Below are 14,988 nucleotides of genomic sequence, written 5' to 3'. Positions count from 1 at the left end.
AGTTTCCTGAAATACACACTTTCCCCTGATCTACTTCATTTAAGAATTCACAGATAGCGCTCTTCTGATTTTTAATGTCAACAGAGTGCGCTGAACAAGGGGAAATGGTCCTCTGTGTTCAACGTCCGGCTTAGCCATTAGGTAACTGGGTGGGCTGGGCAGCTTGGGTTTTTCTCATCTGAGAGTAGGGACGTGGAATCATAAAGACCCGCACCAGCCCTTTACCTCTGTTTTGATGTCAGGCAGCTAGGTCGCACCCTTAGCTCTCCTCAGACACCACCAAACACACCGCTTACAGGGGAGGGCAGAGCACCGGCAGGAACACACATTTCATCCTTCGGCGGAGGCTTCCAGGACACCCTGGAGGGTCACGGCCGGTACCCGCGCGTTCAAGCAGCCCTAGCGTCTCACCCGCTCACCTTCTGCCTCTGGAGGAAGGCTGGCGGAGACCACAGCTCTAAGACTCCCCGGCAGAGACGCACACCACCGCTGCCAGGCCGAGACCTTCCCTGCAGATGGTCTCGGAAACCCCGGGGCCGTTCCAGCCAGACCTGTCGGGGCAAACTGGTCTGGTGCTTGACAAACAGCATGCAATTCCCGCGGTCGGGTTCACAGCAGTGGGCTCAGGGTTCTGTTTGAGAAACGCCGGTGCCCGGGGAAAATATTTACACAACCGAGTGGGCTGTGCTGGGCGGCAGAGTTCTACCTGCTGGGCCGGGAGTCTGTGGGCTCCGGCTGACCCGGTCTTATCAGTGGCCTTTGTACCTCATTTAAGATCCGCATGGAGACAAAACCCGGAGCCAAAGGACTGACCAGAGTCCCAATGAGCCTTACTAAAATTTATCAGAGGAATTTAAAGTGACAACCAAGTTGTTTGGCTTTTTTTTTTTTTTTTTTTTTAGATTTTTTACTTATTTGTCAGAGAGAGAGGGAGAGACAGCGAGCGAGCACAGGCGACAGAGAGGCAGGCAGAGGCAGAGGGAGAAGCAGGCTCCCTGCCAAGCAAGGAGCCCGATGTGGGACCTGATCCCGGGACGCTGGGATCATGACCTGACCCGAAGGCAGCCGCTTAACCAACTGAGCCACCCAGGCGTCCCGACAACCAAGTTTTTAATGCAGCTTGATAAGTACCCTAAGTAACTTAAGATATAGTTATTTGGAAAAAAAAATACGTGTATGTGTGTGCATACGCGCGTGAGAAATAGTAAAAGGGGGGAAAACCACAATCAACTACCAAAGGCAAGTATGAGCAAAAATAAGGCTGGTGGTGGGCGGCACAAACGGAACTCCCTAACCCTCATCTATTTCTTTCATTTAACTGTGACACAGGACAGTAATACAATTCTTGCCTCAAAGTCACGCGTCTGACGGGGCCTGGCACCGCGGCGCGTGAGCAGGCCCTTTTCAGACCAGGACCCGAGGAGGAACCTCGCAGAACAAGGGGGGCAGTGATTTCCCCTGACATCTGACCAGTGTTTCATATCTTGGGGTGTTTCTAGGGCTCCTGTTTTATTTGTCCCTCGCAACAGTCCTGTGAAGGAGGCTGGGAAGGTACATTATCTACATCGGACAAATAAGCCACTTGTTATTTAGCTTCTAAAGAGAGTCGAAGCTCTAATTAAAGTTTCACAACATGAATTAGTGTTTACAGAGGTAAACAGGGCATCCAGGTTCCAACGTGATTCAGAGACCTGAGAAAAAGCAGACCGTCCCCATGATCTCAGGGTCCTGGGATCGAGTTCCGCATAGGACTCTCTGCTCAGCAGGGAGCCTGCTTCCCCCTCTTTCTGCTCTGCCTGCCTCTATGTCTACTTATGATCTCTGTCTGTCAAATAAATAAATAAAATCTTTAAAAAAAAAAAAAAGGAGGTGACAGACACAAAGACATGATTGATTCTGATGGGGTGGATGGTGAGCAGGGGGACAACGCTGGCAGGAAAGCCCAGGTGAGGTGCCACGTGTAGCAAATTAGAAGCGAGGACACCCAGTGAAATTTAAATCTTGAAAACACAGTGAACGCTTTTTTTTTTTTTTTTTTAAAGCATAAATCAGTCCTCTATTTTATCTAGAAGCTCTGCCCACAGGAATCCTCAGCCTCTACCAGAATGAAAGGTCCTTGGAGGTAGGGGTTTGGGCATGTGTTTCCCCTGCTGAATCTGAGTGCCCAGAACAGTGCCTGGGAGACTGGAGGCCCCAGATCCCTGCCGTGTACCCGAAAAGTGTATTTCTTCGGCGAGATGCTATGCACACAGGTGCCTGTTGCATCATCTTTATGTTGGTCTGAAACCTAGGGCAACACATTTTACAAATTACAGCATTAACTAACTGTTCTTTTTTTTCCTTTCTTTCTTTTCTTTTCTTTTCTTTTTTTTTTTTTTTTGGAGATTTTATTTATTTATTTGATAGAGGTGGGGGGAGAACATAAGCAGGCAGAGGGGCAGAGGGAGAGGGAGAAGCAGGGAGCCTGATGTGGGACCCTGGATCACGACCTGAGCGGAAGGCAGACGCCCAATGACTGAGCCATGCAGGCACCCTGAACTGCTCTTACTTGAAAACCGGTACCTTTTATTCCAGCTAACTGAAGGACTCAGTGGGGAAGTCAGAGGATAAAAGGACTCTGAATGGTCCCTTACTCAGTTTCAACTCTCAACAGGAGCATGAATGTGGGATGTCAGTCATCAGACGTGTTGGCAGCCAAGGGCCTGGCCAACTGGTACTTTCCTCAGCTGACTTCTTTAATTCCGGCTTTGTTCCCGAGACCATGAGCAATGTTTCTGGTGCCAGTACCCTGACTCCACCTTCATATGGGAATTTTCCTCAAGTTCTATGGGAGCCCAAAGCACTGATTTTTTTTTTTTTTTAAGGGAAAGGGCTGGGGGAGATTCCTTTTGGGCACAACACACATAGGGGAAGTAGGGTTTAAAAAAAATTTAATATTAATTTTTGGAAAATGAAAAAATATATACAATTTACTCCACATTTACAATTTTACTGAACTACCCAAATTATTTATTTTTCTCACAGGAAGGATCAGTATCCAGCCCTCATTCGCTGCATAAATCCCTTTTTATCCCATCTTAATCTGCAACCTATAAATGTTCTTATGTTAATTAGATTTTGAAACAGCATATTTATAACGAGCATATACTTCGGCATTGAGTATGGCTTTTTTTTTGGGTAAACAGTAGCAGGTATTTCTTTTGTAATACAGAGCAGGAAAAGAAAAATCATAATTTTTATAAGCACATCTGACTGTGTGAAGTATACACAATTGAAAGACAACATGGAAAATAAGCAGAACATGTATTTCCAGGTTGTGGTATTAGCAGGAATTCCTGCTTTATTTTTCAGAAAATATTAAACTTTTATATTTTAAAGTTTTCTAAAATGAGCATCATATATATGTATGTGTGTGTATGTGCATGTGCGTGTTGTAACTAAAGTAATTGTGCCGGGCTGAGCCTCGAATCAGATTGCTTATAGAGGTCCTGGCGACTAGAGTAAACACTACTGTCCCTCGCGTGATCCTGACACCTGTCTGCAGTAACCATTCATCCCCGGACACCCCAGAAGTCACTAATGAGAGCTTCCCTTTGCTTCCAAACTCAGTGCCTAGACCTGTTAGGCAGGGGGAAAGGTGATAGCTGGGTCATCAGACTTTAGGAACAAAGGGACAAGGGACGCTCTAGGATGAGTCAAGCTGAAAAGGAACAGAGGGGAAATGAGACAGGTACCTAAACCCATGGAGATAAGAATATGCCAGAGATGGCACAGGGTCAAATTCTGGAGGGACCCCTCCCCGCTCTGAACATGTGAATGCAGGTAAGGACGCAGGTAAGGACAGGAGTGGGAAGGGAGAGCAGAGCATCCCGGGGAACTGAAACTCAACCACAACACTCGGGAAATTTCACAAGGCTTCAGTTTCCTCCCTTATCAACTCTTTTACCAGAGAAACAAGGAATAAGCCCGACTTCTCTGACTTGGGTGAGTGCCTGAGTCTCTGCGCTCACAGAGGGATGGATGCGGGGGCGGTGGGGAGGACAGGGTTCCGGGGAGGTTTACGCATGATGATGGAGGCAAAACTCCTGGGCCACCATGGTACACGGTAAGTGCTCAGGCCATGTTAGCTTTTGTCGTTCATAATGTCTTAGTGGCAGCAGTAAGGGCAAGCAAAAGAAAGAAAAGAGAGAGATGAGTTGTCCCAGAATCAACCACCGAGTTTGGACGGGTTTGGATTGGGGCAAGTTACAGCTTTCTTGCCAGAGGACAGGCCTGCTCCTGGGACAGAAAGTCACATGTGGGCCGGGCAAGCCCACTCCAGAGGGCTCGTCCTGTTCTGCCCTTACCAGGGCTCTCCAGCTTACAGGGCGCTTCTAAGTCCATTTCTGGTCCTCACATGGGTCCTAACCGTGCAGGCAGAGGTATTATTGACGGTTTACACATGGACAACTAGTCCTGCCCTATATTTCGTGGTTAGGGCTGGAGACGGGACTCAACTCAGGGATCCTGATTCCAACTCCACATTCCTTCCATTAGCCAGAGTTCAGGGAAGCACAGCGGCACTGGGTTCAAACAGCACACAAACGCTCCCCACACGGCCCCTGCTCTCGCACCTTCTGCTCTCTGGCAGATCATTCGGGGGTGGAACGGACACCTGGCACACCGTTTGGGGCAGGTGGTTGTCTCCTGTCTTACACCGTCTCTTGGGAGGCTTCTCTGCATTTGTTCTATAAATTTCTCCCAAATCTTACACAAGCAATATTGGACCAGACGCGCCATCCACATAAATCTCTACGTAGATGCAGCAACTGAGAAGGCACATCTCCACGAGATGGCTTGTTGTGTGTTCCTCCCTGGGAAGGAACAGCACGACCTTCTCCAGCCCCTTTCTCTTTGCGTAGCAACGTGAAAACAGGACCTGCTGGGGACTGGATCTCAGGAACCGGCTCAAAGCACCAGACTCACTTCTTCTCTCGTTGCTCAATCCCTCATCAAGAAGTTGGAGGAGAGTGCACGTTACCCTTGGATCAGCACTCAGGATTTTACATTTATCTTTCAGCACTTCAATATAACTGACATGGGGAATAATTTACCTAACTGATTTCTGTACAGAAAGACTCTAAAGATAATAGAAAACTCTCCAAGAGATTTAAAAAAAAAAAAAAAAAAAAAAAGCAAAAAACCCCAATCTCATCGGGATAGGAAATTCTTTGAAAGCCTAGTTATCTAGGCAACTTGGTACTAGCTACCCATTATTAAAAAAGAAGTCAGAAATCAGCTTGAGCCAAGGCATACACCTCCACACACACACACACACACTCCAGAGCACAGTTACCTGAGGCACAGCCGTTAACCTTTGTGGTGTGAGCCATGCTGGCTGGGATCCAGGGACAGGTCCGGAAAGGAGTGAAGAGTCATGCAAATCTTATGCACCAAGTTCCCCAATGCGTTTGCCCTGAAACAAGAAACAGAGTCCCATCAAAATGGGTCACTTAAAAATATGTACGACACTAAATCTTAGATGCTTGTTTACCAAGATGGCTGCTAATGGATGGTGCAGATCCAACAGCGGAGAGGCAGCCCCTGGGTGGTGGGGACGGCTGCCCAGCCCCGCCGTCCGGGGTTGAGAGGGTCACACCCGTGCAGAGGTGCCTGGGGATGGGCAAGAGAGCGGGTCTCCAGACAGAGTACTCTTCCAGGAGATAAAACTAGTTTTCTAGAAACGTGACTTTTTTTTAGAAAGGTGGCTTTCAACTGCCAATGGGCTCGTAATGGGTATGGCTCCACAGCCCGTCACAGACCATGTTTGGTTCTTAGCCTCTTTTCCAAAGGCTGGCTCAACACTTTCATACACTCAGTTGCCCTCATGGTAGCTGCTGTTGCTGTTATGTGAGTGTTCACATTTTTAAAGGATTCGTTCGGGGGAGCCCTTCTGAGGTATCTCCAAGTCCTTCACCTACTTGGTCTTGTGAGACATAAATGTGATCTGGTCAGCTCCTCTCTTAAAAAGTCTCCCACAGCTCCCACTGTCCTGTCAGATAACCTCCACGTGACATAGCTTGACACACAGTTTGGAAACATCAGGCTTCACGCTGGGCACCCTATTTGCTACTTGATGCGAATCCTCTATTTCAAAGTTAACGGAGGGGCACCTGCTCGGTTGGTTAAGCATCCGACTCTCGACTTCTCAGCTCAGGTCATGATCTCAGGGACGTGGAATGGAGCCCCATGTGGGGTTCCGTGCTGGGTGTGGAATCTGCTTAAAACACTCTCTCCCTCTGCCCCTCCCCTGCTCCCTCTCTAAAAAAAAATAAAACATTTAAAAAAAAAAAAGAAAGTTAACTGAGATTACTACCATAAGACATATTACAATCACAAAATTGAAAACAAAAAAGAAACAAAAACAGGAAAGGAACACTATTCCCACCTTGCTTTTTCGGAATGCCTTTTGAAAAGTGCTGGCAAAGAAAGTAAACAATGGTACAGATAGAAGTATTCCATTTCCACTATGCCCAGATCATAACTCTAGACCCAGGAAATCTGAAGAAATTGATGTAATGAATTCCAAGTTGAGAATTCAAGCATGAGTTCAGGAACCCACAAGGACCTCCCAACAACAGGAGAACGCCAGCATAACAACATACCCATATATACTGGGCTTTCATGCAGCCACTGAAATCATTTAAGTGCTTTTTCTTTTTTTGTTCCTTAGGCATATACCAAAAAATTTATTTTAAGAAATTGTCTCATGTAATTATAGAGGCTCAGAAGTCCTGTATCTAATACCTGGAGGTCCAGGAATGCTAGTGGTGTAGTTCCAGTTCAGACGTGAAGGTCTGAGACCCAGAGGACCCTATGTCACAAGTTCCAGTTTGAGTCCAAAAGATCAAGAAGCAGCAGCAGGAGATGAAGGTTTCAACTCAGAGACAGCAAATTCACCCTTCCTCACCTTTTTGTTCTGTCCGGGCTCTCAATGAATTCGGTAATGTCTACCTGCCTTGGTGATGGCAACCATCTTTACTCAGCACATCGATGCAAAGTTCATCTTTTCTGGAAACATCCTCACAGATACACCCAGAAATAACGTTTCACCAGCTACGTGGGTCTCCCTTAGCTCAGTCAAGTTAACATGTGAAACTTTCCATCCTGGAGCTAAAGAGGAACTTTAAAGACAATCCAATCCAATCAGTGATTGGATTAGGAAATAAAATTCTGGAAAGTTTATATTTTAAACAAAATATATCACATGTTTGTGTGTCTGCCACACGCATTTGTGGCACCTGGACACACAAACAAGTAGTAAATGATTTCTTACGGAAAAAAAGGGAAGGAAAAAGGCATGCCTTTCTCATTTTTAATAGCAGAAAGAGAAAGCACACACACCTTTAAGAGCTTTTAATAGTGTAGTAAAATACTCAAAGGACATTGATAAATATTGCATTCTATCATAAACCTAATTTTGTTAAAAATACGGATGTACATATTTACACATCTATTTAAAACTGTCAGAAGTACACCAAAATGTTCCTACGGTTGCCCCTGTGTGATACCATTTGGGATGTTTCGCTCCTTTATTACTTTGGTAATAATAACTGTTTTCTTTTTTAAAAAAAAAAAAGACTTCCTGTGTCTGGTTTTATTTGCTTTAAAATGCACTGGAGGAAGAAAACAGAATTTTCCAAACGCTATGCAGAAGGAACAGATCAGGCCACAGTCACGGAGACTGTAAGAAGAGAAAGAGAAGTAAAGGAGGGCGGAGGGAACGGCTGATCTCTGTGATCAAACACGTGAGCGTGTCCCCTCGCTGCCTAATTGGGCCTGTGCTATAGTTCAGAGCGGAGTACACGGTTCCCGTGCTTGGCTTCTCCCGCTCTGGTGACCACCACTGAGCCCACCCGCAGAGACGTGCTTCTCAGCCTCCCATGGGAGGCCTCCGGGCTGCCTGCCGGTCCCCATTTTTGGTCTGGCAGCACACCAGGAGGACGGGATGGCTCTCATCCGCCTGCCTGTGTGGCCATCGCCGGACCTGCTGCTGCCAACAGGCCCTGGTTCAGGTCCACGGCACTGAGCTTGGAAAGCAGTAACCTCTGTGTGGGCAGAGCTGGCTCTCTCAGACGGCAGGCTTTAGGGATCGAGTGAGCGTTACCTTTGAGAATAGAAATGACAACACACGTCTGGCAAATGCAGCTTTGTTCAAAAAAATTATATATATATGTATAAAAATTTATAGTATATGATTTATATATAATTTTTATATAATATATAATAATTAATAATATGTAATATAATTTTATATAATTTATATACATATATATACTGGGAGGGCAGAAGGAGGAAGAGAGGGAGCAGGAAGCTAAGGGCACAGAGGAGGAAAGCCCAGCTTCTGGAATTCTTCAGCTAATTATATTTCTAAAAGTCAACAAAAATAAAACCGAAGCAAAACCCCAATCCCGGGTCCGTCTCTAGACCATGTGCGTGTGCTCTTGCTTCGTAACGGCCTGTAAATACCACCACTTAAACTCTTGAGGGCAAACAGAAGGCAAGAAGAAACAGGCTGTGCGTATTATGGGCGCGTGAGGTATGTGTCAAGGTATTTGGATGGAGATATGCCCAGAATCTTCCGAGAAGATTCTGAAGCCCAAAAGCTTCCTCAACTTTGGCCCAAGGTCGTCTCCTGTCCGTGAACCTCCTTTTCCCTGGCAGACAATGTCGACATCAGATCCAAACTGGTCCCTCCCAACCTCCCTCAAACTGAACAATAAAATCAAAATGGGGAGAAGTCCCCAAATTAGGAACTATAAGCCCACCACCGGTAGAAGCAGCATGACGCGGCTGTCACTGGGCGTGGAGCCTGGAGGCGTCTGTACAATATTGTGGACTGATTTCCCCCAGTTGTTGCTCGTGCCTGGCAGGAGGCGTGAGTCTTCCCCACAACATGCAGACTCTCCCGTCAGCGCATTATATAAGCCAGAAAAGGTTTGGCCGCGACCCATTCTCTGTTACAGATCAACAAATGGCTTCTCTTGGTCCCCGGAGGAGACAGCAAACAGTAAATCTCAAGTGGTACAGGTGCCTTAGTTCTGCTCATGAAGAAAAAGCAATTCTTAGGGGCGCCTGGGTGGCTCAGTGGGTTAAAGCCGCTGCCTTCGGCTCAGGTCGTGATCTCAGGGTCCTGGGATCGAGCCCCGCATCAGGCTCTCTGCTCAGCGGGGAGCCTGCTTCCTTCTCTCTCTCTCTCTGCCTACTTGTGATTTCTTCTGTCAAATGGATAAATAAAATCTTTTAAAAAAAATGCAAAAAGCGTGCAGCTCAGAATTTGTAAAACTGTGTCACGTTCAAGGTGCTCGTTACAAGTGCCGAATGGCTGTCGCCTTCTTCAAACCTCACGACGACCCTGTGAAGTACTAAAAACTCTCTCTCCCCATTTTACAAAAAGGAAACTGAGGCACGGGGAGGTGAGAACCTGCCTGGCTCAGAGGGCCGGGAAGAGCCAAGTCCAGAGGGAAGCCATCCAGGTCCCGGGGCCGTGGGCTGTGCTACTCTAACAAGTAAGAATTTATGCCCCAAAGTAAGGGGAGCCTTTCAAGGAGGCCGCCCGCAGGAGGGGTCTGCTCACGGCCAGGACGCCGCGCTCACGTTCCTTCCAGACAGCAAGGGAGGTTTCGGGCCGTGAGCGGCTCCTGCTTCTGGAGCAAGTGTACTTCCCGCCGTTTTCCTTGTGATGACGCGTTGAAGGGCGTGCGGAGGGACCCGGGTGACACACAGGAACTACCTCCGTGCGCGCCTGTCACACTCTCCTGGGGACTCCACAGGACCCCGGCTGGCGCGGCTCAGGGCCTCGGGCCTGAGCCTTTGCTGTGGGTGTCGTCCGACTCTTTGCACAAAATGAAGTACTTGCTCCGTCCAGCGACGTTCTCCGCCCCGGAGGGTCGGCGGGAGGCTCCCCGCGGAGCCCGAGGAGTTTCCCAGACGGACAGAAGGAGGAGGCCGTCACCGCAGCTGGTTAATGTGAAACCACCGTTTGGACGTGCTGGTGCCGACACGCTTCTGTGACCTGTCATCGGGGTTTTTCTTTTGCTTCACGAAATTAGCGACACAAACAGGTGTTCCTAAAATCTCGAAAAGACCGAATCTGATCAAAAATAATCACTCTCTCCCAGGGCTAACGTGTCACCATTACCACCTGAGCTGATTTCTCTTCGATGTATTAGGGCCGGACGTCTATTTTTTTTTTTTTTTTAAGCACCTTTATATGTTTTAAAGACCTGCAACCCCGAGCATCTCTGCTGGCCACTACCTTGTTTCTGCCTGGAGACACACGACAAACAAAAGCGCTGTTCCGTCCCCAGAAGTCACACGCTGCTGCTGGACGCGGGCACGTCGTCAAAGGAGAAAACACCGGAACATCAGCGCACGCACAGTTGATTTTACTCCACAGCAAGGGACCCTTACTTTGCCCCAAAAGACTACGAGTGGCCGAGAAATGTATTTAAGAGGCCACTTGGCCTGAGTCTGAGAGCAGGAGCAGGGGTTTTCCAGAGTGAGAAAGAGGGAGGGGATTCCACACAGAAGGAGAGGCACCTGCAGAGTCAAGAGAAACAGCAGGGCCCGGGGCGGCACCCGGCCGGCTAGGTGGGCAGAGCGTGTCTGTGACTCTTGATTCTGGGATTGTGAGTTTGAGCCTCCTTTTGGGTTTAGAGATTGCTTTAAGAAAAAACATTGTAAAAAAGAAAAAAAAAAAAAAAAAGAGGCGGGGGCACCTGGGTTTAGTCAGGTAAGTGTCTGACGAGACTTCGGCTCAGCTCAGGATCTTGGGGTCATGGGATCCAGCCTTGCACCAGGGTCCGAGCTCAGCGGGAAGTCTGCTTTAGGGTTCTCGCTCTCCCTCTGCCCCTCCCCCCAAAATAAATACATAAATCATTAAAAGAAAAAAAGAAAGAAAAAGAAAGTGCATGGGAGGTAGAGCTGTGGCTAGAGAACTGGGCGCTTCCATGGGGGCTTGTTGGAGTGAAGAGCCCAGTCAAGAAAGACGACCAAGGCCTGAAGGCGCCAGAGAAAGCTGAAGAGGACAGAGTCTACAAAAGCTGAACTGGAAACACACACGTGCACACAGACACACGACACACGGACACAAATACTGTTCCCCTAACGAAACACGCAAAGCTCATTTATTTCTTTAAATAAGTCAGTCTGTCAAACACTCCTCCATCACCACCTGTGATTGCCCAGAGAGCTCTGTCCAGAGTTTAATTAGAAGTAACTTCATCGAAAAAGTATGTTTGAGTGAAATGAGTTCATCATCAGATCATCTTCCAGTGATTTCTAATACGGGCTCCCACCACAGAATCTGTGGCAGAAATGGTTAATGAACGCTCAGCATTTTCCAACCAAATGACCTAATCATGACCCAAACCCACTTACCCTTCTCAAATACAGCAGATAATTTTGCTGGCATGGGCAGGGTAGAGGGGGAAGGAAATCTCCATGATCAATCAGGACCTAAGTCAGAATCCGACGTGGACACTAGTTCACTTACAATGTAGGAAAAGGATTGGGTTTTGCCCACTAGACAGAAATGTTTTGCAATGTTTGTTCAGACAGTTACATTTAGAACTTACTCCTTGGGGTAACAATTAAGAGGCGAGAACAAGTTTTTATATCACGGGAACAAGTCAAAATGAAGTCCAAATGAAGACACTAAAGGGAAAACATGAGAGAAGCAACAATAATACATAAATTCATTTACTCATTTAACAAGTAAGTGTGTGCAATGTGCCAGGCACTGTTTCCGGCATGGAGGTTACAGCAACAAAGTAAATGCCCACCACCCCCAAAACCCCAAGTAATCTAACTAGAGGTCTAGCTGAAGGACATTTTAGATCTCACAATATGTGCAACAGATTAGCTCTACCAAAAGCCAATTCTTTACTCCTCTTTTCTGCCTTCTGAAAAGAATTCCCACGTTCAGATCTGCCTCCCTGTATCCCGAAGTGGGATGGGCGAGTCTAGCCCCCCACGACCCTCACACGACACCCCCCCAAAGACCCATCCACATCCACGACACATCACGTAAGTGCGTCAGGGTCTTTCCTAGAGTGTGTGCAAGGGCAATGCTACTAACCAACAGGTTCAAACCACCACCTCGGGGTCTGCAAATACTTTTGGAGCCTGGCACTGGCTCTGTTCCAGCTGGACTGCTGGAACTCACTCAGCTTCCTTAAAGAAAAGGCTGTTGGTAGATTGTCTTTCCAGGAAACAGGCAGTGAGAAGAGTTTATCAGATCATAACAACCTGGGTGGAAAACTAGCCGTTTTCCTCTGCAACAAAGAGGGCAATGAAAGGGCAGATAAAGGAAAATTAGAATTATCGATTTTTTTTTTAATTTTACCACATTTAACTTTTTTGGGTTGACTTCAGAGTATGATTCAGTATAGGCACATGAAATGGGAGATCCTGATTTGCTTTGGTTCATCTCGAAAGGGTTAAGGCAGAAGAGACTCCGGCAGAAACCTAACCCTTTCATTTACGAGCCTGCCCTCTTCAGTGAGGTCTTGCTCTCAGCAAGCCTCCTAAGCCTCCCCCCAACACCTGCTAACTGTTTATGGGTTAAAATGTCAGAGCTTTTGCCTCTTCAAATATTAAAGAACCCAAATGTAACAGCCATAGCTGTCAGTGAATTAGTTTACTGTAGTTTGAAAGGCTTTTGTTCATTCCCTACTTTAATTATTTAAAATATGACATTCTCATTTATTTGCTGCTACAGCAGACATTTTCCCTCTAATTCCCCTGGGACTGGGTTCTTATAGGATATTCTCTGTGATCACTCTTAAAATGATCAATGCTATTCAGTGACAAGTTCAAGGGTGCCTGGGATGGGTCACTAAGTAAAAGCGGATCGTAACACATCCTCGGGTTTTTAATCTTTAAGCAGAGGTTCTCAAAGTGTGGTTCCCTGATCGCAGCATTAGCCCTGATCTTCTGGGAACTTCCTAGAAATGCAAATCGCAGGTCAACCCAGACCTACTGAATCAGGAACTCGAACAACCTGCTTCTTAACCAGCCCTGTGGGGGGACTCTGACACAGGACAAAGGTTCTCAAAACCACTGCCTTAAGAGATGGGTTAAATGAGAATTATCGAACTCAGTCCTGAGACTCCCAGAGCCAGGAATATCCACTGATTTTAAGAAAATGGTACCCAGGGGTGCCTGGGTGGCTCAGTTGGTTAAGCAACTGCCTTCAGCTCAGGTAATGATCCCAGGGTCCTGGGATCGAGCCCCACATCAGGCTCCTTGCTCAGTGGGGGGCATGCTTCTCCCTCTCCCTCTGCTGCTCTGCCTGCTTGTATCTCTTGCTCTGTCAAGTAAGTAAATAAAATCCCAAAGAAAGAAAGAAAATGGTACCCAATGATTTAGACAACGTCCCCCAAGGGGCTTGACTTCTTGCCATTCATTTACTCCAAACATACTGACTGGGCACTCGGCATGCACGAGACATATTGCTGGAACTTGAATGGTAAGCAAGAGACTCGGTTTCTGTCTTCCTGGGGCTTAAAGGCAGGAATTTCACACAGACTGACACACACACAACAGCAAATTATTAACACGTGATGCTAAATGCCACATGGAGGGAAAAAATAGGTGTTGAGTGAGAATGATGAAGGCCAAACTCCTTAGGGCTGATGATGGGGATATGGAGATAGATAGGAAGGCGAGGTCCTTGCTACACCTCTAGGGAAATGACATTGAAAGGGAGACCCAAGGGACAGGTAGGGGGTAGCTGGGGGAGTGTGAGGAATAAGGATGAAGACCAGAAACAGCCCGACACATCAACATTCCCACAAAGTTTCCACACTGGCCTATGAAATGACCCAACAACAGAAGGAAAACCCTTTCAAAAGATGGCGCTACAGCAAATGCCCATGGATAGGCCATACAACAAACTCTGACCTTAACCTTTGACCTTACACAAAAACCAGTTCTAAAGGACTCATAGTCTTGACTGTAAAACAACGACAAAAAAAATTTGTAACTTCTAGAAGATAATGTCAAAGATCTTCAAGACCTAGGGCTTGGAGAAGAGCTTAAAGAAGACAGAAAAAGATCCAGAAAGGTAAAAACTGGTGAAGTGGTGTTCATTAAAATTAAAATCCTTTTTTCCTGTAAAAGCATGGTCCAAAGGCACTGAGGTGGGAAAAAGCTCTATGCGTTTCAGCAACCAACGTTTACATATAAAAGAGGGCAAAAGAGTAGAGAGGTGAACAGAGGCTAAATTAGGACATTTGTTGGGCCTTGCTGGATATGGGAAGGGGAAAGGGGTTTATTCAGAGTCCAAAGTCACTAAGCATTTTATTTTATTTTTAAGATTTTATTTATTTATTTGACAGAGAGATCACAAGTAGGCAGAGAGGCAGGCAGAGAGAGGGGGCAGCAGGCTCCCTGCTGAGCAGAGAGCCCGATGCGGGGCTCGATCCCAGAACCCTGGGATCATGACCTGAGCCAAAGGCAGAGGCTTAACCCACTGAGCCACCCAGGCATCCCGTGACTCAGCATTTTAGTATCAATGAGTAACACAAATTAAATGATCTTACTTTAAGTATTCTGCTTAAAGGGTGTCTGGGCGGCTCAGTCGGTTGAGTGTCTGACTCTTGGTTTTGGCTGTGGGGAGGTCTCAGGGTCCTTGGATAGAGCCCTGTGTGGACCTCTGACTTGCACAGGGGTGTGGAATCTGCTTGAGATTCTTTCCTTCTCTACCCCCCTCTGCCTCTCCCCACACTCATTCTCTCCCTAAAACGAATAAATGAGATTTTTTTTTTTTGGCTTAGCAGTCTTGCCATTTTAAGGTGAGGTAGGTTGGGTCTTCTTTACTACTATTATGGGGAAAAGACACTGGTTGTTTCAGAAATGGGTTTTTTTTTTTTTTTTCAGATTTCATAGATAATTTCCCCCTAATGATATAACAAGCTCTTTGACTATACTTTGACTTTTAAA

General features: G+C 46.7%; 1 protein-coding gene across 2 annotated transcripts in view; it reads right to left on the bottom strand.

The window, feature by feature from the left end:
• Positions 1-14,988, bottom strand: part of KANK1 (KN motif and ankyrin repeat domains 1) — a 196,083-nt gene that overhangs the window by 57,140 nt on the left and 123,955 nt on the right. For both annotated transcript variants that reach the window (XM_044265953.1, XM_044265952.1), the window contains exon 3: positions 5,336-5,455. In XM_044265953.1, the coding sequence (XP_044121888.1) occupies positions 5,336-5,372 (37 nt within the window). In that variant the 5' untranslated portion in view covers positions 5,373-5,455. The remainder of the gene's footprint in view (positions 1-5,335; positions 5,456-14,988) is intronic.

This window comes from Neovison vison, chromosome 9 (assembly GCF_020171115.1).
Source record: "Neovison vison isolate M4711 chromosome 9, ASM_NN_V1, whole genome shotgun sequence".
NCBI lineage: Eukaryota > Metazoa > Chordata > Mammalia > Carnivora > Mustelidae > Neogale > Neogale vison.
This window is presented reverse-complemented; position numbering and strand designations above follow the sequence as displayed.